Below are 21,961 nucleotides of genomic sequence, written 5' to 3'. Positions count from 1 at the left end.
CCAGCATGTGTGAAATGCCGTGATACGTACGCTACGCTATATCTGATCTCAAAGTGCAAAGGTCACGCTTCGGGAAATGATCGACTTGCGTAGTATATACATACAATCCCAATCCAAGCACACAGACAAAAACACACAAGACTCCAGTGCCAGATACAGAGCCCCCGGAAATCATCACCAACACCAAAACCATGACGAACAAAGTCTAGGCCCTAGAAGTGGATCTATCACGCCACCGATGAATACAACCCAGAAGATAAAAAAAAAAGAGAGAAGAAAGAAGAAAGAAAATGAATTGATCTGCGTGGATCGAGAAGACCCGGACTTCCAGCCAGGACTGGTCGCTAGGATGCGTCATCCAGAGAAGAGAAGAATGCAAGGCCCGCCAGGGGGCAGAGACAGAAGGGCCGCGATGGGGACACCCGGATACAAAGGAAATCGTTTTTAGAGGGGTATACCGCTGAAAACAGAGAGGGAAATTAGATAGAAGGGAAGAGAATGAGAGGATGGAACGAAGGGAGATGGATGGCAAGAGAGAAGACCAGAAGCAAGATAAGGAGTCAATAGGAGAAAAAGATGGAAACTTAGAAAAGAATGTTGTATGTGGTGTTTTACGCAACAGCCGATTGATAAGTAGTGTGAGCCCCGACAAGAGCTAGAAGTACAGTCAGCCATCTCTCGTTCAGGCGATTTGGGTGGGACAAAGGGGTAAAGACTTACTTTGAAGGACAAAGGCCTGGCCCTGTCTTGATTCGCAGGCACATTGGAGGGTCCTTCCATCCAGGAAATCCAGCAGGATACTGTTGGGGAGTTCCTGACAGTCCTCGTCCGGGAGACAGGGCGTGCGGAATTCGCTCAGGTGATACCGCTTGATCATGTTGCGATTGCTGGAATCGGTGGTCCCCGGAGTCAGCACCAAGAATCCCTTGTCATCAATTCGAATGAAACGTCGTTTCCACAGTAAGGTGTCCGGAAACTGCACGTTGACCTCGCCGATATCCACCGCCTGAGGCGCCTCGACGGCAGCGTCGGATGTCTTAATTTCGGGGGCGCTCTCTTCCTCCTTCACCGGGGAACTCAAGGCACCGACCGAGCCCTTGCGGGAGTTCGACGTGATGGACGACATCCGGCGAAGTATCCGAGACGTGCGCGATTCCCGCTTGTCCTCGGGTGACGACGGCACGTCGGCGGAGCGGTCGTTGCGAGACGCCGATGAAATCGACAATCGGCTCTCCGAGCGTTGCATGGTAGGCGAAATAGACCGGGGCCCCGACCCGGCGGACGACGTCGACATGCTGCGCTTATCGGATGTGCTGGGGAGGGGAACCGACTCGGGGGGCGGGCTAGACGTCGCAGGCGATGGATCGGCAGGCTCGTGCTCGACGGTCAACTGACTGGGCTGGAGATTAAGGACGCCCGACTCTGTGGGGGTCCCATTCGTCTCGGCCGGCGACGAGTCGCGTACAATGCGGGCGGTGACGGAGACGGAGTTGGTGGTTCGTGGAGCACTGGCACTCGAGTCACGACGACGGAGGCTCGATGCCCGCGAGAAGGGTTCGGGTGAATACGATGCATGACGGGAGAGCGCGTCCGAGTGGCCGCCCACGGACACTGACGCCCGCTTGCGAAGCGTCTCGAAAGAAGTCGACGTAGACGGGACGGCCAGGTTCGGGGCGGAATGTGACGGGGCGTCGCGATTGCCGGAGAACTTCTCCAGCGCCTTGATGCGTTTGGAGATGCCCGAAGACACATTGATCTTCTTGGCGACCAGGACGGGGTTCGTAGCGCTGTCCATCTCCGCGTACGAGGTCGACACCGATCGACCGACGGCCAGCGCCTGTAAGTTGTTGGGAGATTGGCCACCGATAGCACTGGGGTTGGAGACGGCGCGAGAGTTCCTCCAGGCGTCCGGACTCGTCCGCTCGTTCCCGTTGTTCGAATATCCCGGCGACAGCGGGGATTTGCCGACGGAGATCGGCTTGGCTTCTTCCACTGTGGCGCTCTTCAGTTCTTCCATGAACGAATCATCCGAGAAGTTGTCGTCATCCGAGTAATCGGGGGTCGGAACCTGGATAGGTTCGAGGTGAGGCTTCCGTTTGTCCTTCCGGTGGATGGTTTCTTTTTGTTGCGCGATGGGGGGTTCAGGGGCTGCTGCGGTTAGGTCATGCTGCGGCTCGGGGGTCTCCGATGCGATGACGGTCGGGGGAATTTCAGGGATGGAGGGTGGCCGCGACGAACCAGGGGGCGGCGAGGGCGACGGCGAGGTCGGCAAAGGGAGGGACTGGGGTGGGATCGGTGATGCAGTCGAATCCCCTGTCGCGTCGTCGACCAGCGCACCGGAAATGACAGGGTTTTCGGCTGGTGGGGAAGGTGTAATAACTTCTTCTGGAGCCTTCAGGGATTCGGGCTCTGGTGGGACGTCGACGACGGCGCTAGGCGAGCCGGGGCCACTTTTAGCATCAAGCAGAGCCGGGTCAGCTTGGCCAGCGTCTGTTTCAGGTTGGCGGAGAGTAGTCTGTGCTTCTGGAGACGACTCCTTCGCCGAGATTTGGCTACGGTCGGTGGAGGGTTGCGTCGGAGAGGTAGGAGTAGGAGTGACAGTAGTAGATACCTGCTCGTCGGACGGATCCTCGTCGGCCTCCTGGGAGACGCTCTCCTTTATTTCCGTCGGCGCTGGCTCGGGGGTGGGCTGCCTTAAGAATAAGGGGGCCGTCTCCGCCCCAGGGGATTGCTCCATCGGCTCCGCAGCAAGAATAGGGGCTGGCCGAGGTTCCGCCAAAGGGGTAAGAGATCTGCTTGGCTCGATCACAGCCGGCTTTTCTTCATGCGTGTCATCGCCATTCGTACTGCCCTCTTGATTCTCCTTGTTTTCTTCACCGGGACTCGTCGTCGGCTGCTCCTTCTGCCGTTGCTGCCTTCCGCCGTCCGCGGTCTTGGGGAGCTTGGTATTATCCGCTCCTTGCGCCTTCTTTTCTAATTGCGTCCTGCGAAGCTGCAATGCCTTCATGAGCCTTTCCCTCTCCTGTGAGGTTCCTGACGAGAGAGCACTCAAGGATTTGGCTCCGGGAGACAGTTTGGGTCGGGAGATGGGCGTCGAAAGCGGAGGGACGAGTAACGGAGGAACGGGAGGGGCCTGTTTGCCGGGGGTGGCGGCGGCGGTGGTGTTGCCTTGCGACCGGGGCCGCGCGGTGGGCGGGCTGGTCTTCCGCAGCGACGACGATCGAATGCCGGCGGGCAAAGAGGCGACCGGCCGCTGCTGTTCGATGCTTCGAGACAAATTCCCTGCCGTGCGCGGTCGCCCGTTCACGCCCACCGAAGGGCGAGGGCCACGTTTGACCTTTTGGGGGTAGGTACCGGTCCGCTCCAGGTCTCGTAACGACGGCCTGGCGGACTGAGTGGATTTTCGTGATTCAGAAGGCGTCAGGGGATGGGGCAGATCCTCGCGGAAATTCCTCAGCGAGGATGCGCGCGAGGACGCCCGTTCGACATCGACACCCCGTTCGACGGACGCGGCGGGCTGCGCAACGTCATTCGCAGGGGTTTCGGGGTTCGTGACAACGGCCGCGGCGGGAGGTGGAGGCGGATCACTCTGGACAGGAGGAGGCTGCGCGTCCGAGGGCGCGGGAGGGGCCACGATCGTGGCATCCGACAATTGACTGAAAGATCTCTGTCGGGTGTTGCCGACGGGCGACTGCGCCGGCTCCGCATCCCGAGTAACGCTGGTTTCTTCTGCATCTTCCGCGATCTCCATCAGCCTGCGACGGCGGAGTGAGCTCGAGGAGGAGGTGATAGAACCTGAAGCAGTGTGAAGCAGACATGCGGACGACAAGGCGCTCTCGGTGAGTTGGGAGGATTGCGCCAGGGTGAAGACGGTATCGTGAGGCGAGAATTTATCCAGAATGGACTGGAACTGGACGGTGGTACGAGCTGCGCGCGGAGGCAGATCGCGTCAGCTGAGCACGAAGGAAGAGACAACCCAAGCAGAAGCATACCTTGGACGAGTCGAGACAGGCCCTCGGGCAGATAGCTTAATACTACCTTCCGGCGACGATACTGTAGAAAACCGTACAGGGGCGAGACCTCCTCGTAAGCGTCAATTGTGGTGCGGACTTCGGGGACGCCGCCCGTTCCTCGTTCGAACAGAGCGACTTCATCTCTGGCGATGTAATGAAGCAGGAACCTGAACGGTGCGCCGACAGACGAAGCACGTTAGCCCTTGCTTGCACAGTCCATGCAGATTATATGATGTGTTGGGGGGAACCAATTGCGGGGAACATTGGATCAGAACAAGCGCTGCGTGGAATCGAGGCGAAAGAGAAGGAGAAGGAGAAGGGGAAGGGGAAGGGGAAGAAGAAGGGAAACGATTGACAACGTACCATCCTCCCGCTTCACTCAAAGCAACCTGGTAGGCTTCTAAGACGGCGGGACTGTCTAACCCATTGAGAGACATGACGAGACGTGCATTGGAGGAGAAGGCGTCGATGGGAGATTTGCGCCGGGGGCGAAGGACCGAAGGAGGGGAAGAAGAGGAGGGGGGGGGAAAGGAATGAAGGGATGGAGGAGGTGAGCAGAAACGTGAGGCCTGATTGTTAGTCGATCGACTGATCAGAAAAAATGAACGAAATTAAGAAAAAGAAAAAAAAAAAAAAATTAAAGAACTGAAAAAGAAGGAGGTTCTCGCCGGGTCGGTCAGGGATAGAAGAAGACGACGGCGAGGAAGACGGGGGAAAGTGTTGAACAGGAACAGAACCATCCAGCGTTCCTGGTGATTGCTCCTCCTACGGCCCGAGATCTCCCCAGAGCGGACCCTAAAGAGCAAGCGGTGCAATGAGATCAATCAGGCCGATTGCAATTGATCATGATTGAATTCTTTCTCAGGAGTTGAATTCCGTCGGTGTCGGTTTCAGGGGTCCCTCTGGCTGGTGCGGGTCTGTTCGCCTTTAGACTCCGGCTCCACGTTCCTTTTTTTTTTTGTTTTTTCTTTTCTCTGCTCAATAGTTTACTGTTTAACTACGGAGTAGATTTCTTTTCTTATGTCTTGGCCAGAAAGAAGAATCTGATCTGATATTCTGGATTTCTTATTGATCCCTAGACTCTCATAGTTATACCCAGGACTTCTATATACAGCTTATGTAATCCATTGTCTGCTCTGAACTATTCCAAGCAGCATTTACTCCTGACAGTGCATACGGTGTACCTGGAAGAAAACCGACCTAGAACTGTATGACAGACTGCAATGCGATGACATCTACTGACGCTGGCGAGTTGCGACGGGGAGGTCTCCGCTCCGTCCTCGGCGACTCCCGATGCTCCTATCCAATGCCTATCGAACTACTACTACTATATAGGAGTCATGAGGTACCTTGATCTAGGAGGACGTCTTCTTCACTACTCATCTTAACACCCCTCTATCCCACTGCCTATCCCCCACCACCTCCGTCATGTCGTCCGGTCTCCCTCCTATCGCCTCGCTCCCCTCGCTCCCCGAGGCAGAGCGATTCCGGGTGCTGGACACTCTTTTCGAACCCTCGCCCGAGCTGCACACATTAATGGCCCCCGTCCTGGCCAACCAGTCCTTCTCGTCCTATGCCCGCCTGATTGACGCCGTCGGGGGTCGGATGTCCGCCCTCTCGGCCGCCAACTCCCCCACCGACCGATCCGTCCTGCTGGGCATCCTGGGATCCCATCCGCGACTGGGACGACCCAAGGCGGCTCCGGCCGAGCATCTGAGCGAACTGAGCAAGCAGGAACAGGCCCGCTTAAACGCGGGGACGGAGGAACTGGCGGAGAAGCTGGCGCACTTGAACGCCGAGTACGAGGAGAAGTTCCCGGGTCTGAGATTCGTGTAGGTGGACTAGCTACGAAGGGACGACGAACGACGGAGTGTAGGGGACTAACTTGCACCTTTCGATGTAGAACCTTTGTCAACGGGCGAAGTCGAGAGGAGATCATGCCGGAGATGCGCCGGAGGATCGATCGCGCGGATGCCGACCGGGAAGTCGAGGAGATTATCCAGGTAAGGGGTTATCATTGCATTCTTGATATACTTCGTCAGAGTCGGTGGAGTTGACCTTGTTTGATCTTGACGTAGGCAATGTGCGATATTGGCAAAGATCGCGCGCGGAAGTTGGAGAATTCGTCGCGGATGTGAGCGGATCTGCTGGCTACTCTTCCACTTCCGCGAAGTTCGATATACTACTACTATCTTGATGACGGAATATCATATTAAACTCGATCAGGACCAGGTAGTCCGTCGGGGAAAACCACAAAAATGCTGAATTCGGTAAAGGATAGCGTGGGATTACTCCGGTAGAAGATGGTTAATTAAGAGACGGACGAAGGATCGTTCGACGGGGGCATTTGAAACCGACAATCATCCGATTATAATTAGTGATGAGGGTCAAAAGTCCCTCTAATTGATGTCATCTTTTCTGATTTTCTCTTCTCTGATTATCTCCGAGTCTCCATAATCAAATCGAATCAAATCAAATCGCCTGCTTTGCCTCTTCTCCGGATCGTCCTTTTTTTCCCTGACTTTTCCTGTTCTTCGCCCGTCCTTTTCCTTTTCTTTTTTTTTTTCCCTTCTCCCCCTTCATCTCCTATCCCTTTCATTACTTTCTGCCTTTCTCTCTTCCCACCCTTCAACTCGGCCTTCGGATTACTCTCTCGCTCTCCCTCCCACATGCGCCGTCCTGCGCGTCGACTGGACCATGGCGGAGGGTTTGCGAGCGCCCAAGGAGACTGAGACCCGAGAGGCGTCCGGATCGCGCGCCTCGATCGTCCCTGCGATCGTCACCAGCTTTGCGACTTCGCCTTCCATTCCCGTCAACGGCGACGATGCCGCTACCCCCGTCAATCCCAAGGACGACCACAGTCCCGGTTCCGGGAAACCCGGCTTTTTGCGAACCTCGCAGTCGTTCCCCATCGGTACGTGCTCCGTCCTACCCCACGTGTCTCAACGGTCGCCCGTTCGGTGTTAATTTTGTGATTCTCGGGATAGGCTCGTTACCGTCGGACATCGCGTCCGCCTCCAGTGGGAATCCGCAAGATGCGCGGAGGAATTCTCGACCGGTCAACGGGAGGAATTCGGCCTCGTCGCCGACCGTTTACGAGACCAGCGCCGACGCCAGCGCCATCGATCCCCTGTCCCAAGTACGCCGAATCCCCCCCCTCCTTGGTATGACATCATCTATCCTGACCGTCCACTGACGGGTCGCGATCATAGCATATCATCAAGCGCACCAATACCCACAGGTCAATTCCCCTGAAATTACTCGGCAGAGCGTCCTATGAGGCGGAGGTCCGCGGCAGCCCCGACCATGCCAGCCCTGTCGAACAGGGTCCAACCCGGGGAGACACGGTGCTACCCCAGAAATCCGGCAAGGATAAGAAGTAAGTCGCCTGACGACCCGATTCCGAGGATTTCAATCCAGGCTGACTGATTTGTGACTTCCCGCACCCCCGCAGAAAAGGTGTCTCCTTCCTCAGTCGCATAATCGGGGGCAAGAAGAAGGGCCAATACCTCGAGGAGGAGGACGATGCGTCGGAACCGGATACTGCTCGAATGGACGCCGACACCGCCGCGCAACCGATCGGTTTCTTTCCTCGATTCCCTCGTCCGCCTAAATACATCCGTGTCCGCGCTCACTATAAGAAAGAAAAGACCTTCAACCGGGTCTTCGTGGCGCAGCAGCTAGAAGGGGCCGACGACGACTCGGCTCTCTCGGACAAGGATGCGCCCGCCTCTACGACGGGCACGCTGATCGGCAAGACCGCGGGGAAGGCCGTGTGGGCATTGGTCTTCTCCAATGACGGCAGGTATCTCGCGGCCGCCGGTCAGGATGGCAAAGTCCGCGTCTGGGCCGTGATCGCGTCGCCCGAGGATCGGCGTGAATTCGACGCCGAAGGCGACGACAGCCATGACGATGACGAGCCGCCCCCGCTGAAGGCTCCTGTGTTTAAACAGAAGCCGATCCAGGTGTACGAGGGGCACACAGGCAGTGTACTGGACCTGAGTTGGAGCAAGGTACGAGAACCCGCCTGCTGTTGCTGAACAACTTGCAGTTCTAACCCCCCGCTAGAACAACTTCCTTCTCTCCTCGTCGATGGACAAGACCGTTCGGCTTTGGCACGTCACCCGGCCAGAATGCCTCTGCTGCTTCCAGCACAGTGATTTCGTCACCTCGATCCAGTTCCACCCGCGCGACGACCGCTTCTTTTTGGCGGGATCCCTCGACACCAAGTTGCGCCTATGGAGCATTCCCGACAAAAGCGTGGCCTTCGTCGCGACGGCGCCGGACATGGTCACCTCGGTCGCCTTCACGCCGGATGGGCGACATTCGATCGCCGGCTGCCTCAATGGCATGTGCAACATCTACGAGACCGACGGCCTCAAGGCCATCGCGCAGATCCACGTCCGCTCGGCCCGGGGCCGCAACGCCAAGGGCAGTAAAATCACCGGAATCGACACGATGAGCGTCCCCGGCAGCGATGCTCACGGCGAGGTGAAGCTGCTCATCACCAGCAACGACTCGCGTATCCGGCTCTACAACTTCCGCGACCGCACCCTCGAGGCCAAGTTTCGCGGCAACGAGAACACTTGCAGTCAGATCCGGGCCTCGTTCAGTGACGACGGAAAGCACGTCATTTGTGGCAGTGAAGACCGCCGGGCGTATCTGTGGCCGACTGGTCCGTCGGACAAGGTGTCGGCCGACAAGCGCGCCGTGGAAGTCCTCGAGACGCAATCTGCGATGGTGACAGCGGCCGTGATGGCGCCGGCCAAGGTCAAGCAGACCCTCGGATTCTCGGAGGATCCGATCTATGACATCTGCAACCCGCCGCCGGTGACGCTGGTCAACCAGGCCGAGGCCGCGGGCAAAGAAAATGGACGCAGTAATCGCAACTCGGCCGCTAGCAGACTGGCCCAGGAATCCCCGACGTATCTCTCGCGGTCTACCCATCCCGACGGGAACATCATCGTCGTGGCGGATTATTCGGGGCAGATCAAGATCTTGCGACAGGACTGTGCCTACGACAAACGCCGCTACGACACTTGGGATACGCATTCCACCATCTCGCGACGGCTGCTGCGGCGCACCAACTCGGCCCGGCATAGTATTGCGTCGTCGATCGGGAAGGAGTCCTCGCACAAGACTCCATCAGAGCGCATCATCGCCTGGCGCAATTCCGTGATCGGCCATCACCGCGAAGGCTCCCGGCAGGGCACGCGAACGCGCACGCCGTCTCCGCACCGGTTCGCCGACATGTCGCGCCTGTCCAGCCCCAGACCCGGTGCCGATTCGCGCTCGGGATTCACCACCTCGCCGCCGCCCTCGGCTTACAAGTCCAGCATGGACCGCAGAACCTCAACCTCCGTGGAAAGTGCTCGGACCAGCGCCGACGCTACCGGAGGGGCCAACGGCGCGGCCAGGGCGGACGAGCCCAAGTTACCGGCGTCCGCGGCGTCGATGATTGCCCAGGGTCGAGACAAGGATAACCCGTTATGGCTGCAGGGCGACCACAGCTATGCCTTCTATAACCGAATCACGCAGGACGCGCTGGCCGCTCAACAACGAAGGCCACCGAGTCTGCTCAGTCCGAATCGGCTTTCCGCGTCGCACCGCAAAATCAGCACCGCGAGTGCCCTGAGCAGTGACTATGCGTCGTCCCACGGCGAGCCCGAGGAGGGGGATGTCCTCCGATGCGATACTTGCCAGGGCACTAACTTCCGCGCTACGAAGGGACGCAACGGCAAACAGAAACTGATCTGCGTGCGTTGTTCTCAGTCCATCAGTTAACTTTTCATGGGAGGTATATATTCGGGACGACATGGTCATTTCCCACCTTTCACTGTTTTCCTCCTTTTCTACTTTGCCTTCTGTCCAATATCGATTCATCATTCATTGGAGTTCGAGTTCGAGTTTTGTGCATACCGTTCGTTTCCATGTTTCTATTCATATCTGCATTGGGATGCGTCCATACGAAGTTGGGTTGTATGAAGATAAGATGACGAGGAACGGATTGTAATTACCTAGACATGTATAGTATGAATTTAATGATGATATGGTGGTTTTGACAATTCAGGGCGTGGCGAGCTTAAAAGATTGGGGGAAATGTCGTAGCCTAGAGGGTTTTGCATAGCCCAGATGTCTGAATGCTCCACCGGGTCTGGGCGTTTGGGTATCTTTACTTGCTACTTGCGTCGCGCCTACTATTTTACTTGGTATGTGGGTTCTACGGCATGAACTTGCGGCAAGGAGAAGAATCAATTGACCTAATACTTTCGTGCAAACAGAAATCAAAATCAAAATAGAGGCAAACAAATACTTCCGTGTGGCAGAGCGTGAACAGCAGACGGCCGGGACGAGACCGCCCAAAATCAGAAGGAGCAATCTAGAAAGCTTCGTGGTCTACACACGGGAAAGAAAGGAAACAGAAGTCTTGGGACTGCCTTCAGGTTCAACCACCATGACCCAACCCTCCAACTCCCTCGGACTAAAACCCGGCCTGGTTCGCCATCTCCAAAGCACGCCGGAGTCTGTCGGCACGAGTCTGTAGCTCGAATCTGAGACTGGCTGTAGCGAAATTTTCGCTTGCAATGTCTGCCAACTCGACGTCTGAAAGCTCGCTGATCAGTTCAGGAGATAGAATTCTCACAGGTCCTTTAGAACCCAGCAAGTAGCGCTCCGTGACCTGAAGGATGACATTATCAGAGAAACGCTTCAAGGCTACCTTATAGTAGGCCTTTAGGATGTCATGGATGTCAAAAACGGCTTGGTCTTCGTTGCTGAGATGAACGCGATTCATGATATCGCTGACGTCAGCCCATGAGCCATCTTAAAAATCCATGGATTGGAGTCTGCTGCGTACTCGCTGTTCTCGGATTGAAGAAAGGGTCTCCGCAAAATAGTGGTTCACGGTTTGCAAGATACCCTCTCTTTCGTCTTTGAGAATCTCCTGGAGGTATTCACTCGCGCGCTCAAACGCCGAGCTTTCACGGCCCTCGAGGCGCGATCCCAGCAGCCTTCTCAGCTCATATTCGCTGATGAGATCATCGAAGATCTGATCGTTGAACCCCTTGACGATACTTATTGCTCTTTCCAAGTAGGCTGAAGCGATTCTCTTCCATGGAGCAGACTGCTCACGGAACATACCTTCGAGAACAACCGGGTTGACGGTGCCAGGGAGTTCCACGCCTCGCGAGTCACAATACCGTTTACGAATCCAATTATAAATGCTCTCAGCGTTATCGTAGGTCTGAGGAAATTCCTCATCGATTGCATCTTCAACCGTTCGGAATGCCGTCGCATGCCCGTAAAAAGTCATGACATGAGCCAACGCTTCATTGAGCTGACGAATGCGCAATCGAAGTTTGAGCATGCTTCTGGGTGGCAGGCCTTGGGCATAGTTCCCGCTCAACGCCTTCGTCACTTCCGCTTGGTACTTCGACGCAATGTGCATCAGGACTTTTCTTTGGTCTGTAGGGGTCTGTCGGGACGGTCTCAACAGTTCAAGCTCGCTTTTGGTGCGTCGAGTGAGCTCTTCGATTTCTTTGACCATGGAAGGAAATTCGCCTCGGATATGATCATAGAGCAAATTGCCCAGGAAGTCTCTCAATTTCCCGATACCCACTCGATCTTTGCTCAGCTCGGTCCAGGGCGCCTTGGAGGCAAAGAAGATTTTCTCTTGGATGTGACGTTGAACGATTGTGACTCCATCGTGGATATCCTTTGTAGAGCGGTTCTTGACGGCGAACCAGCCATGGCGCAGCTTTTCGATCTCATTCCGGGCAATTCGGAGGACCTGTACGTATCTGTTACTACTGATCTTCTCTTCCAGGAAAGGTCTCAATTGCTTACTCCTTCTTCGTCGCCCCGTTCGAGGGTGTCGCACTTGGTGATTATACCAACGGTTCGAGCACCTTGGGGGTCTGCCGCGCGAGCCATCGAGAACCTATTCCTGTCAGAACTAGCAAAAGCTCTGGGCGGAAGGCATAACGTACACTTCTTGGTTTGCAAGGTTATTTTTTGCATCCAGCACAGCGCTAGACCTGGGGTTAGTCTACCTGCATCATTTACGGAGTCTATGGAAGCTCTTACAGTATGATCGTTCTTTTGTCGGTGATATAGTTTTGGGTCAACCCACGAATTATATCACTATCTTCCTTGGTCTGGTACTTTGTGGGATCTAACATAGTCAGCAGATATCATTGACTTATCGTTTGAATTTGCCTCTCACTATGGAATAGACCAGGAACATCGACGACGCTGAGATGCTGTTGATCAGGCCCGGAAAGTTCGATCTTCAAGATGCATCTGAGAACCGTTTCTCCAGGTTCTCCAGGTCTTTGTTGTTTGGCCCAGGGAGACCCATTTGTTGAGCAGCCTAAGCCGATCAGCTCACGCCCAGAGCAAGCAGTAGGAACGAGACTTATCCTTACTTCATCGAAGATCTGTGCGAACTCTGTAGGACCAAACGACTCTGTCTCAAGCTCCCGCGAAAAGCCCTGCAGCTGTTCTTTCAACTTCTCATCCGCTTGTGCCGTCGGCCCAGGGATGATGGTCACTTTGACTTTGGCCTCATTTCCGGGCGCCCGTCTGAGAACTATCTGCGTGGCGAAGCGCGTGCACAGATCGCTGTCGATGGGGAAAGACAAATCAGTCAATCCTTCAAGCAGCGAGGACTTTCCACTCGATTGATCCCCGACAACGACGAGCTTTGCGGTCGTTAGTGAGAGAGATTGAGTTGACGGGAAATGACCCGGCTCTTACCTAGGGAAGGGAGACGCTCTCGCTGACTCCAAGCTCGCGTAGTTTGTCGATGATGCCGAGAATCCGGATACGCTTTTCGTTGTCGAGGCTCTGTACACCTGCGAGCATGGATTGTTCCTTGTTTGCCATTTTGATGGTATATCTGGAGAAGATCTGCATATGGCTATCGTGCGAGATTGGGTAGAGTAGAGTAGATACACTCGTAGATGGACGATCTGGGTAGGAGTTCCCGCTGGCAAGGCTTTTTGTAAGGGATTGGAGGGGAGTGGAAAATTTTCTTGCTGTACTACATAGCCTTGATCTTGGATTGATTTCCATGTAAAAACCTGGCAAACAGACCACTATTCACTGATATTGATAGAGAGCGGCAGTTTTCGGGATCATAATTGGAACTTCTCATGCGATTGGATAGTTCGTTGAGCATCTGGATTTCGTCGAGCTCTCTTATAGGTGGTAGTAAACAACAGAGGTTTTCATTACTTTCCTACATTCACTGCCTAGGAATGGCCTTGGCCTTGACAAGGCAGCAGCACTACGTTCTCCTTGTTTCCTGTTTTCCCACTCTGGCACTTTTCTGTCAATTTATTCTAGTCTCCTCCTTTCATCTTCAAGAAAAGGAATCGGCGAGGGAACAGTGGAATGGCCAATAGAGTTAATGTTCATTAGCATATGTAGCCGGGGAGTATGTACAGTACATGCCCATAAAAGGTATTTATATATCCACAAGGCATACTCTTATTCCATCACTTCGTAATTAGGAGGCTTGACTGAATCTGTATAGTTTGGCAGGTTGCTTACAGAGAAAGAACCACTTGTGGCATCCTCTCTCGAAGCAAATTCCAGCACTGGGAGCGCAAAGAACGAAACAAAAGATTTCTTCCGAGGTCGACGATCCACCAGCCTCCCTGTCGCCTGATCAAAGGTATCCTCCCCGGTGACTATATCCAATCGCAGTCGATGGTTGACGCTGAGCCCGGCGGCTTCTTCGCAGGGTTCCAGCTCGTCTGTCGCGCCCGCACTCCTGGGTATGCTGACGTCGAATAGAATCTCGATCCTATCTCCCTTCTCTGTCATCCCTGGTGAATGACCCATCGGTTTCCAATTCCCCTTTCGCTTCCCTTCGCAAAGCTGGCGTATATGCTGACTCTGACAGCACTCCTCCTGACTCGAAGGACACGGCCCCTTGACTGTCTCTTCAACCATCCACTTGAGCTCCTTGATCACAGCATGTTTCACCTCCGTCTTCCGTACCCCTTCCGTGATGGTTCCATAGGCGACTAATTCCGCAGAATAGGCAGTCTTGATACCTTGGTCCACCGATTCCCGCGGCGTAATCCGCAGCTCCGTCGCGAATTCTTCGCCGGCAAAGTTTCGCGAGTGATGAGCCGTCTCAATATGTTGCGGAACAAGACACCGCTGGATCCGAATCGGTCGTATCGTATCTATTGACCTCCCCGAGGCCGAACGGGCGCTGGCTTTGATCGCATAAGAGAGTTTCCCGAGCATGGTGTCTGTCGAGGCTGGGAGGCTATGAGGGATCGGGATTGCAAAAGCGAAGTGCAAGTCCGTGGTGCCATGATCGTGGTTGTGTTCGATTTTCTCAGGGGCATGCCAGAGATTGCACTGCGTTAGGGTCTCTATATTGGCGCACACTGCGGGCTCATGGAAAGCACTGGACCGTTTTCGGATGGACCGTCTTCGTAGGATCTTTTGGAGTAGAAGGTCGTTTTTCTCGGTTGAGGAGGGTCGGTGTGTCTTGAATCCCACGGCTCGTGTGAGCGCTATACTGACGGTGCAGGCTTCTAGGGATTGGGCGTCAGGCGATGGTACTGTGATGGTCACTGATCCCATGATAGGGGGAGCGTAGGATTCCCCTCGAGACTCCACTAGGATGAACTGAGTAGCTGGAGCTGTCAACTGCACATCTTGGATTTCCATGACGTTCTAGTCTCGGTGTGGCCGGTCAAGGACTGGATATATGGTGTATAGCGTCACATATGAGTTGTATTTCGTGGAGGTCCGTCTGAGTTGAGGGAGCCCCAGGAATAAAGGCCCACGATCCACAAGGGTTTGGAATTCTTCCTTTTCCTTTTCCTTTTATCCCAAATAGCCTGCCCCCGAAACGATTGATAGGTTGGAGCCAAACCGCGAGATCTGTATTCTGGTGCCGTGCTGATACTCGATGGCGACGAGTTAGAGGCAGCTCTCGTCTTGCGAGCCGTCTTCCAGGACCGGGAATATTGAAAAGTCTGAACAAATATCGACTCATGATGTCTCAATTCTGTGTGGTTGCAAGATGACTAGGAGGGAGTACCTCGCGTCAGCTTCGATTACCTGAAGCCGATCCGCCAAGCGCCCAAACAGGCAGCCAAGCCGGGGAATTAAGCTTTGGATGTGGGTTCCTCCCGGCTTTCCGAGAGTTAATTCGCTTGGGGTTGGTATGGGCCCGCTATTTGCCCCTTTAGGTATTCTCTGTTTATCGCTAGGGCTCTCGCAGTGGGGGAGGGAGTACATGCCACATGGACGACTATCAAGTGGTCGAAGTACGCCGTACTTTCTACGGAACAGTGCCTAACAATCTAGGTCAACCTATAATGATTAATGTGCCCTGACCCAAACAGGGACCGTTATGGCCCCCGGAGAGCGGGGCACCAGAAGGCTCCAATCCACTACAAACTCCCCATATCAGATTTGTGTCCTCTTCCATCGTCAGTCCCTCCCTCCTGTTCTTGCCAGACCCTATCAGTGGGTGTCAGAATTCATACATCTACAGGCCTATTAAAAGGCCTGTTCTGGCACCAACCAACACAGAAAGTGAACAGGACACAATGTCCCCGATAATCCACCTAGTCCGACACGCCGAGGTGCGATCACCTCCAGCCCATCACTCCCCTTTCCTCCCCCTCCGGTCTGTCTCCCGTGACCGGTTTATAACCAAGTCCAGGGCGTTCATAATCTCGGCCACGCGTATTGGTCCTTAATCGACCCGCTCCTGACAGAAACCGGCCGGGGCCAGTGCCTCCGACTGAGGCAAGACTTCCCTAACCATGACAATGTCGAGCTCGTGGTTTCTTCCCCTCTATCTCGTGCCATCTTGACAGCCGCCGAGGGGTTTAAGCCGGTATCCCATAGCCAGCCTGCACGGCAGTTGGTGCTCCTGCCGGACTTGCAGGAGATCAGCGATTTCCCCTGTGATGTGGGGAGCGAAGTCGAGGAACTAAAAGCTAGGGCCCGCAATTGGGACGTTTCTATTGATTGGAGTTTTGTTCATGAGGGATGGACCAGTAAGGTGAGTAATACGCTATCCTCCCCCTGCAGTGGTGCTGCATGCTGTTCCGGGAAATCTACGTTATTTTAACCTGACCGGTCCACCCAACAGACTGGTCGGTATAAACCTGTCACCGAGAGCATTGAAGACCGAGCTCGAGCGGTCCGACAATGGTTGAATCAACGGCCGGAGAAGGAAATCGTGGTCGTCAGTCACGGCGCGTTTTTGCATTTCCTGACGGAAGACTGGGAAGACAGTTATACACATGAAGGTCTGTATGTGGCCCTTGAACTGAAAGGTTTCTGCTGACTGGTATCACATTATAGGAACCGGGTGGTCCAATGCCGAGTACCGGACGTATGTGCTTGAGCCGAAGACCAGTGGTGTGGATGATGTCTCCTTCGTTGAGACCGGCGAGTCCCGTCGCCGAAGGGGCAAAACGGATCCCGTGCCGGCTGAAGAGCAGGTCGGTTTGTATGTTATGGCTCTGCAGGAATGGGGACGACAGGGCTATTTACTGAGTGCTGAGGATAGAGGCACTGTGTCGAAGGACGGATGTATAGATGAAGTTGTCTATATAAATCAAGATTGATAGTTAGATGTTGGGTCCGGAGGGTGGCGGAGGCGGAGGTTAGAGCGAAAATTGTTTCCATCTCGGCGGGGTTCTAAAAGGGTTACCACAGAGGCAGTCGCTACTAGGCATTTTGGGCATGGAATTGAACCATTATTATAATATTACTCGTTGAATTGTTTCGGGGCCTAGCTGTTATTCGTCTATTTTGAACGGCATAGATGCCAAGATACCCTATCTGCAAATATCACCTACTGATATTTAGTAACGTATTTCACTACCGAGCGCCGCACCACCACCGAGCGCCGCACCCTGTATCCCATACTAAATCATAATTTTTAACCTCCAATATCTCAACCACTGTAGGCTATATTGTAGTCAGATACTGAGATAGGCTATATATAGATATATAGAATATATGTCTCCATTTTCGATACATATAAGCTAGCCTAGAAATAGTAATATCAGTTTAGAATAAATTACATAAAAATACAGCGTAATAAATTGTACTTCAAGCTATGTAAGTATATACCCTATAATATTCAAATATTAGAGTTGTATATATTGTTAAATCCTAACATTATAATATAAAGTATAGTATATAAGATTCGGTTGAGATATTGGAGGTCAAAAATGATGATTTAGTATGGGATACAGGGTGCGGCGCTCGGTGGTGGTGCGGCGCTCGGTAGTGAAATACGTTATATCTTCAGGGGCTGAGTCATACCTCCTCGGGTACTTCATCCGATATCAGTGGCTCCAAGGATGACTCTGGTCCCTTTGGCTTGACAAGATCAGCGCTCAGCATAGCTCTTCTTAGGCAGCAGGCCCCGCTAAGACCTTGATTTCCGCAGGGGTCTGACCCCATATAGCCTTTAAGGTGCTATCATAGAGCTGGGCGTTCCTATATCAGTGCAAGAGAAAAATTTCAATCCATTCCGTCTTGATTAGACGCCACAAGCCCTGGCGGTGGAACGCGGCTTCAGTCTCCGGCTGCCACCGGCACTTAGTTGGGGTGGCAGGACTATAGTGTAGGCGAGGAGCAAGCCGGTTTCTTGAGACAATTTGCATGCCATCACTAGAGCTCAAATCACCTGAGTATCAATGACGCAGTGTGACATGTTTGTGGCAACAATTATAGTGGCGATGTGAAATATGTGGGATCAAAATATGCCACGATTAGTATCCATGGCGGGGTTGATGGCAGGGATCGGATCCTCGGCCGGCGTCAGTTTGCGATTATTGAGAACTCGGGAGCATTCGGCATCTTATCTGTGGGAGTCCATCAACCAAATCAAGGTCAACTGAATCGCCAAAGTTCTCGCGGGTTCTTCGGAACTCTTCAGAAACCCCTCGCATGACAAGGCAGGCATACCCGACGAGATCGGCTCAGGCAGCCGACTCCCGTGACCGGGTGCTTCCCCGGCCTTGCATAGGTACTGATCCTCCCCGCTGTCGACCGTCCATCAGGAATCCAGACTATTGGCACAACATTCGCTCAATTCTCAACAAATCGAGGGCAGAGAGGAAATTGTTGAGCACGCATCACCTTCACCCCACAATATGCCTCGTCGAAAGCGTCCTCACGTTCCGAAAGTCAAAGGTATGCATGCCATGCACGGGATGGCTTACGGCAGGGATTCTGACCGCTGAGGATAGGTTGCTACGAATGCTCGCAGCGACGAATCAACTGCGATCGTACAGAACCGCAGTGCACCAAATGTACGTCCAAAGGAATCGTCTGTAGTGGTTTTGGCGTTCGATACCGATTCCGCGAAGAGGTCAGCACGCGAGGTAGTATTCGACGCCGCGGTGATAGGACTGATGGATTGTATGTTGCCCTGCCATACTTCAGGTTGATGCAAAGCTCACGGGAGAAGATACAGCAAGTTTTCAGCGCAGTCCCAAGATACTCAGCATGTCTCTTGCGCGACCTCATCCACCACGCCAGCAGACCCTGACAGCTATCTTACTCTCCTCGACACACACACGGGGCTAACAGACCACTACCCTACGGACGCCCTTGCCGCCATTGAGACAGCATACGTGTTTCCTCTTATGGATGGGCTTGACTTGGTGGCGCCACGGAGTGAATACCTGCTCACGTACTGTAAGCTCTGATACCCCGCGTCCACCTGAGAAACAGCAGATGGTAACCGCTCAAGTCTCTAACTATATTGCACCCCAAATGGTGGTCATGGATGACAGCTACAATGGATGGCGATGTTTTATTCTCCCATTTGCCTGCGCCGACGAGATGGTGATGGATGCCGTGTCCGCCGTGTCGGCCTTTCACATTTGCGAAAAAGGCGGCCGCCAACGCGATCATCGACCTGATAGACTGTATGCAAAAGTCATCTCGGGACTCCAAAGCAGGAGCCTTTTCAGGGATTGTGACTTGCAGACAAGACACTCGATCTTCCTCGCGATCATAGTTCTCCTGGTGGGTGTTATGGTCAACGGATCCTCCGATTTTCCCATCCTTTTCTACATGTTGCAGTCTGCGCTCGAGGCAGTCGGAGGGGAAGCCGGTCTTGGAGATGGCGAGTTGACGAGGTTTCTCATGCGTCAGATTCGCAAGTGAGTTTTGTTCTCTATTCTAATGCCCAAATCACGTTCGCTAACTGGACAGAATGCGAGTCTACGCAGCGCCATTACTCAGTCAAAAGGCCGGGGTGCAGACAATCCTGTCCTCTGCCCAGAAAAGCTTCGACTGCTTATACTTCAACTCCGGCTTGCATCCCGATCACCTATCGACGTTTGATCTTATTGTGGGTCTTCGGCAGCAAGCATATGACATCTACTTACAGCGAGCCATGCTGGGACGCCGAAGCCAACGACATGTGGAGCGCATCGGACGCTTCATAGATACCCTTCAATCACTTCCAGATGACGCTCCAGGCCAGCATACCCTTGTATGGCCATCGTTTATTGCAGCGTCGGAAAGCTGCACCCCCGAGCATCAACTCTTCTTCAAGCAATTCTTAGAGAACCAGTATCGTCTGAACGGTTTCTCTAATATCTTGAAGGCAATCGCGCTGCTGGAACGAATATGGACGGCGGATGATGGTGATACATGGCCTGCCTTGCTTCCTGAGTCACGATTATTTGTCATGTAGGTCTTGCTAACTTGTCTCTGCATCAATATGCATCAGGGTGTTTGAAGAATTCTTATTTAACGGAGAGTTTTGAATTATTTTCCTGTCAGCAAATTGAGCCTAGCATGTTTGTGTTGTTCATTGATGTCATCCATGTATGTACCTTAGAATGAGAATTATGTCGGTTATGATTGGTTATTGACCTACCTGTTTATTCCTGTTCTAGATGAAAATCATCGATTAGGGTTGTTCTCGATATTCTTTAGAGTACCATCGCCTGGTCAATCTGGCCGTCCATCTGTGACCTCATCTGATGTTGAGCCCTCCTCCGCAGATGACCGAGGTTGGCTCAGAATGTGCATATCATTCAATAATATGCTAATATCCTCGAACAGGTGAATTGGCTTACAAACTCGGTCGGATTGCCTTCTTTCAGAGACTCCGCGACCTCCCATCCCCCCGTCTCGCCCGAACATAAGGCGCCTTCCATGTAACCCTTCCACTCGCGGGCATGTTCCGTACCCACGAAATGCAGATTTCCCACCGGCTTGCCGGAAACGGCCGCGTACTCTATGAGATGGCCCAGAGCGGTTATCGGTACCAAAGCGCCCCGACTAAACTCCTCATGTTTCCAGATTTGCTCGAAGATCTCGATGGGTCGATGCACTTCCGAGTGCCGTCCCATATTGAAGATATTTGCCAGGTGATGCAGAACGGCAGCTCGTCGCTCATGTTGAGGTTGCTTGGTCCACTCCGGACCGCGATCGCCCTGCACGAAGCAGGTCAACGCGAACAGCCGTTTCTCGACGACGCTGGTATCTCGTCCGAGAGTAAGGGGGCCGCCTGTATAGCTCATGAAGAATCAGCTGTAGCCTAGTTCCCGCCACCAGGGCTTGTCGTACCATACGATCACTTTGTTGTAGTTTCCTAGGCAGGTGGCTTGGCTGACGGTCTGCACTGGGGTCGGGAGGGCCGGTGAGATGTTCAGTTCTCGGTACATGGTGCTTGGAATGGAGAGAATGCACTTCTTGCCAATGAATGTCCGGCCTGTTGTTGTGGTCACGCTGATGTGTGTTTTGTGGTCCTCGATGCTGAGCACTGGGCTGCTGAGGTGGATGTGGCTGGAGCCGACTAAGCGTGCTAGGCCGTGTGCGATGGACTGCGCCCCTATACGGAAAGTGAGCCTTCCATTGGAAAGGTTTCAGATAAGAAAGGATACAAGGGCTGCTGCACTAACCGTCATGAAAGCGAAGATAATTACCACCCGTTTCATCATCCGCGCGGACTGCCAGAAGCCCTGTGTTCCGTCGACAATAGTCGATGAAGAACGCGGCCGACTGCTGTGTCGACTTCACGCCGTGCATCGCCTTGGACCATAAGTTGACCATCTGGAGGGTTTTGGGCAGCGCGCCCAAGTTCCGGACGTATTGGTCTAGACTGAGATTGTCGTCTTCGCTGCAAGGTAGACCCGACTTCAGCGTTTCGGCCTGGACGTAGTCCCGTATATACTCGAGGTTTCTTTTCTCATCGGGTGTGAACTATGACCAGTGAGTGACTGCACTTCGGCCTTGCGTTGACTGTCACATACATCAGGGGTGATTCCAAAGGGGTATTCAATGCGGCCATTCTCGTTCAGCTGCATCACCGCACGCCCTGTTAGAGGCTGTGCTTGGGTTGCCAGGTTCAACTGCTTTGCGTAGGACCATATCCGAGGCTGCTTCTTCTCATTCACCCAGGCTGCTCCCAGGTCGGCTACTCCTCGACCGGAGGCCAGAGGGACACTCCAGACTTTGCCGCCGACGCCATCGCGGGCTTCGACGACAGCAACTGATAGTCCGGACTGTTGGGCCGTGCGTGCGGCTTGTAGGCCGCTGAGACCGGCGCCGATGATAACTACGTCGAACATACTAGGCTTAAATGGGCTCTTTCAGGGAGCATAGAAGGGGTTGATCTGGAATCTCGATCATGCTGTCGTGTGGGAGAAGACTTTATATTGGCGCAGCTATGAGAATGCGACCGTCAACTCGCTTTTCTGGCTATACGAGATGGGAACAATATGCGAGTCTGTTGTACATTTGCGATATACTCGTCATATACTTGCCGTATACAGCCATGAGGTGCAGGTGTATTATCATTCGGCCGGTCAGTACCCGGGGCTCTCATAAAGTTTCCTTTTTCGGATGAGTTGAAGCCGTTGCATTTTCGCCAAGACGAGAAGTTCTCGCCCTCACTGCTTCGTTTGATCAATGAAGGT

At 53.7% G+C, this 21,961-nt stretch overlaps 10 protein-coding genes across 12 annotated transcripts; 4 read left to right on the top strand and 6 right to left on the bottom strand.

The window, feature by feature from the left end:
* Positions 1–63: 63 nt before the first annotated feature.
* On the bottom strand, positions 64–4,320 carry LDX57_003060 (putative GPI-anchored cell surface glycoprotein). The gene has a single exon (XM_046084698.1). It carries the CDS (start codon positions 3,749–3,751, stop codon positions 683–685), a length of 3,069 nt encoding a protein of 1,022 aa, XP_045940661.1. The 5' UTR covers positions 3,752–4,320; the 3' UTR covers positions 64–682.
* Positions 4,321–5,326: 1,006 nt separating this feature from the next.
* On the top strand, positions 5,327–6,151 carry LDX57_003059 (2-oxo-4-hydroxy-4-carboxy-5-ureidoimidazoline decarboxylase; the record flags this gene model as incomplete). Its single annotated transcript, XM_046084697.1, has 3 exons — positions 5,327–5,845; positions 5,917–6,016; positions 6,092–6,151. Exons 1-3 carry the CDS (start codon positions 5,442–5,444, stop codon positions 6,149–6,151), a joined length of 564 nt encoding a protein of 187 aa, XP_045940660.1. The 5' UTR covers positions 5,327–5,441.
* Positions 6,152–6,710: 559 nt separating this feature from the next.
* Positions 6,711–9,797, top strand: LDX57_003058 (WD40 repeat domain-containing protein; the record flags this gene model as incomplete). Its single annotated transcript, XM_046084696.1, has 5 exons — positions 6,711–6,927; positions 7,001–7,152; positions 7,226–7,392; positions 7,468–8,026; positions 8,082–9,797. 5 exons carry the CDS (start codon positions 6,711–6,713, stop codon positions 9,795–9,797), a joined length of 2,811 nt encoding a protein of 936 aa, XP_045940659.1.
* A 697-nt stretch (positions 9,798–10,494) lies between these two features.
* Positions 10,495–10,806, bottom strand: LDX57_003057 (uncharacterized protein; the record flags this gene model as incomplete). Its single annotated transcript, XM_046084695.1, has 1 exon — positions 10,495–10,806. The coding sequence occupies one exon, from the start codon at positions 10,804–10,806 to the stop codon at positions 10,495–10,497; it is 312 nt and encodes a 103-aa protein (XP_045940658.1).
* Positions 10,807–10,836: 30 nt separating this feature from the next.
* Positions 10,837–11,945, bottom strand: LDX57_003056 (uncharacterized protein; the record flags this gene model as incomplete). Its single annotated transcript, XM_046084694.1, has 2 exons — positions 10,837–11,802; positions 11,859–11,945. The coding sequence occupies 2 exons, from the start codon at positions 11,943–11,945 to the stop codon at positions 10,837–10,839; spliced, it is 1,053 nt and encodes a 350-aa protein (XP_045940657.1).
* A 358-nt stretch (positions 11,946–12,303) lies between these two features.
* On the bottom strand, positions 12,304–12,899 carry LDX57_003055 (uncharacterized protein; the record flags this gene model as incomplete). Its single annotated transcript, XM_046084693.1, has 3 exons — positions 12,304–12,384; positions 12,440–12,715; positions 12,798–12,899. The coding sequence occupies 3 exons, from the start codon at positions 12,897–12,899 to the stop codon at positions 12,304–12,306; spliced, it is 459 nt and encodes a 152-aa protein (XP_045940656.1).
* Positions 12,900–13,505: 606 nt separating this feature from the next.
* On the bottom strand, positions 13,506–14,884 carry LDB19_1 (Endocytosis regulator; the record flags this gene model as incomplete). The annotated part of the gene is made up of 1 exon (XM_046084692.1): positions 13,506–14,884. Exon 1 carries the CDS (start codon positions 14,706–14,708, stop codon positions 13,506–13,508), a length of 1,203 nt encoding a protein of 400 aa, XP_045940655.1. The 5' UTR covers positions 14,709–14,884.
* Positions 14,885–15,598: 714 nt separating this feature from the next.
* LDX57_003053 (histidine phosphatase family protein) lies at positions 15,599–16,630 on the top strand (the record flags this gene model as incomplete). The annotated part of the gene is made up of 4 exons (XM_046084691.1): positions 15,599–15,634; positions 15,715–16,059; positions 16,150–16,309; positions 16,365–16,630. 4 exons carry the CDS (start codon positions 15,599–15,601, stop codon positions 16,628–16,630), a joined length of 807 nt encoding a protein of 268 aa, XP_045940654.1.
* A 1,240-nt stretch (positions 16,631–17,870) lies between these two features.
* On the top strand, positions 17,871–19,904 carry LDX57_003052. 3 transcript variants are annotated; one of them, XM_046084688.1, is made up of 5 exons: positions 17,871–18,212; positions 18,269–18,440; positions 18,490–18,719; positions 18,775–19,189; positions 19,242–19,904. In XM_046084688.1, exons 1-5 carry the CDS (start codon positions 18,173–18,175, stop codon positions 19,726–19,728), a joined length of 1,344 nt encoding a protein of 447 aa, XP_045940651.1. In that variant the 5' UTR covers positions 17,871–18,172; the 3' UTR covers positions 19,729–19,904. The 3 variants fall into 3 exon arrangements, with proteins under 3 accessions (XP_045940651.1, XP_045940652.1, XP_045940653.1); XM_046084690.1 differs by having other exon boundaries at positions 18,490–19,189; XM_046084689.1 differs by lacking the exons at positions 17,871–18,212; positions 18,269–18,440 and having other exon boundaries at positions 18,818–19,189.
* Positions 19,905–20,074: 170 nt separating this feature from the next.
* LDX57_003051 (flavin monoamine oxidase family protein) lies at positions 20,075–21,613 on the bottom strand (the record flags this gene model as incomplete). The annotated part of the gene is made up of 4 exons (XM_046084687.1): positions 20,075–20,558; positions 20,610–20,874; positions 20,945–21,245; positions 21,296–21,613. 4 exons carry the CDS (start codon positions 21,611–21,613, stop codon positions 20,075–20,077), a joined length of 1,368 nt encoding a protein of 455 aa, XP_045940650.1.
* Between the last annotated feature and the right edge of the window lie 348 nt (positions 21,614–21,961).

This window comes from Aspergillus melleus (assembly GCF_016097325.1).
Source record: "Aspergillus melleus strain CBS 546.65 chromosome Unknown contig2, whole genome shotgun sequence".
In the NCBI taxonomy this organism is placed as follows: Eukaryota; Fungi; Ascomycota; class Eurotiomycetes; order Eurotiales; family Aspergillaceae; genus Aspergillus; species Aspergillus melleus.
Note: the sequence above shows the minus strand (reverse complement) of the source record. Positions and strands in the feature narration are given on the sequence as shown.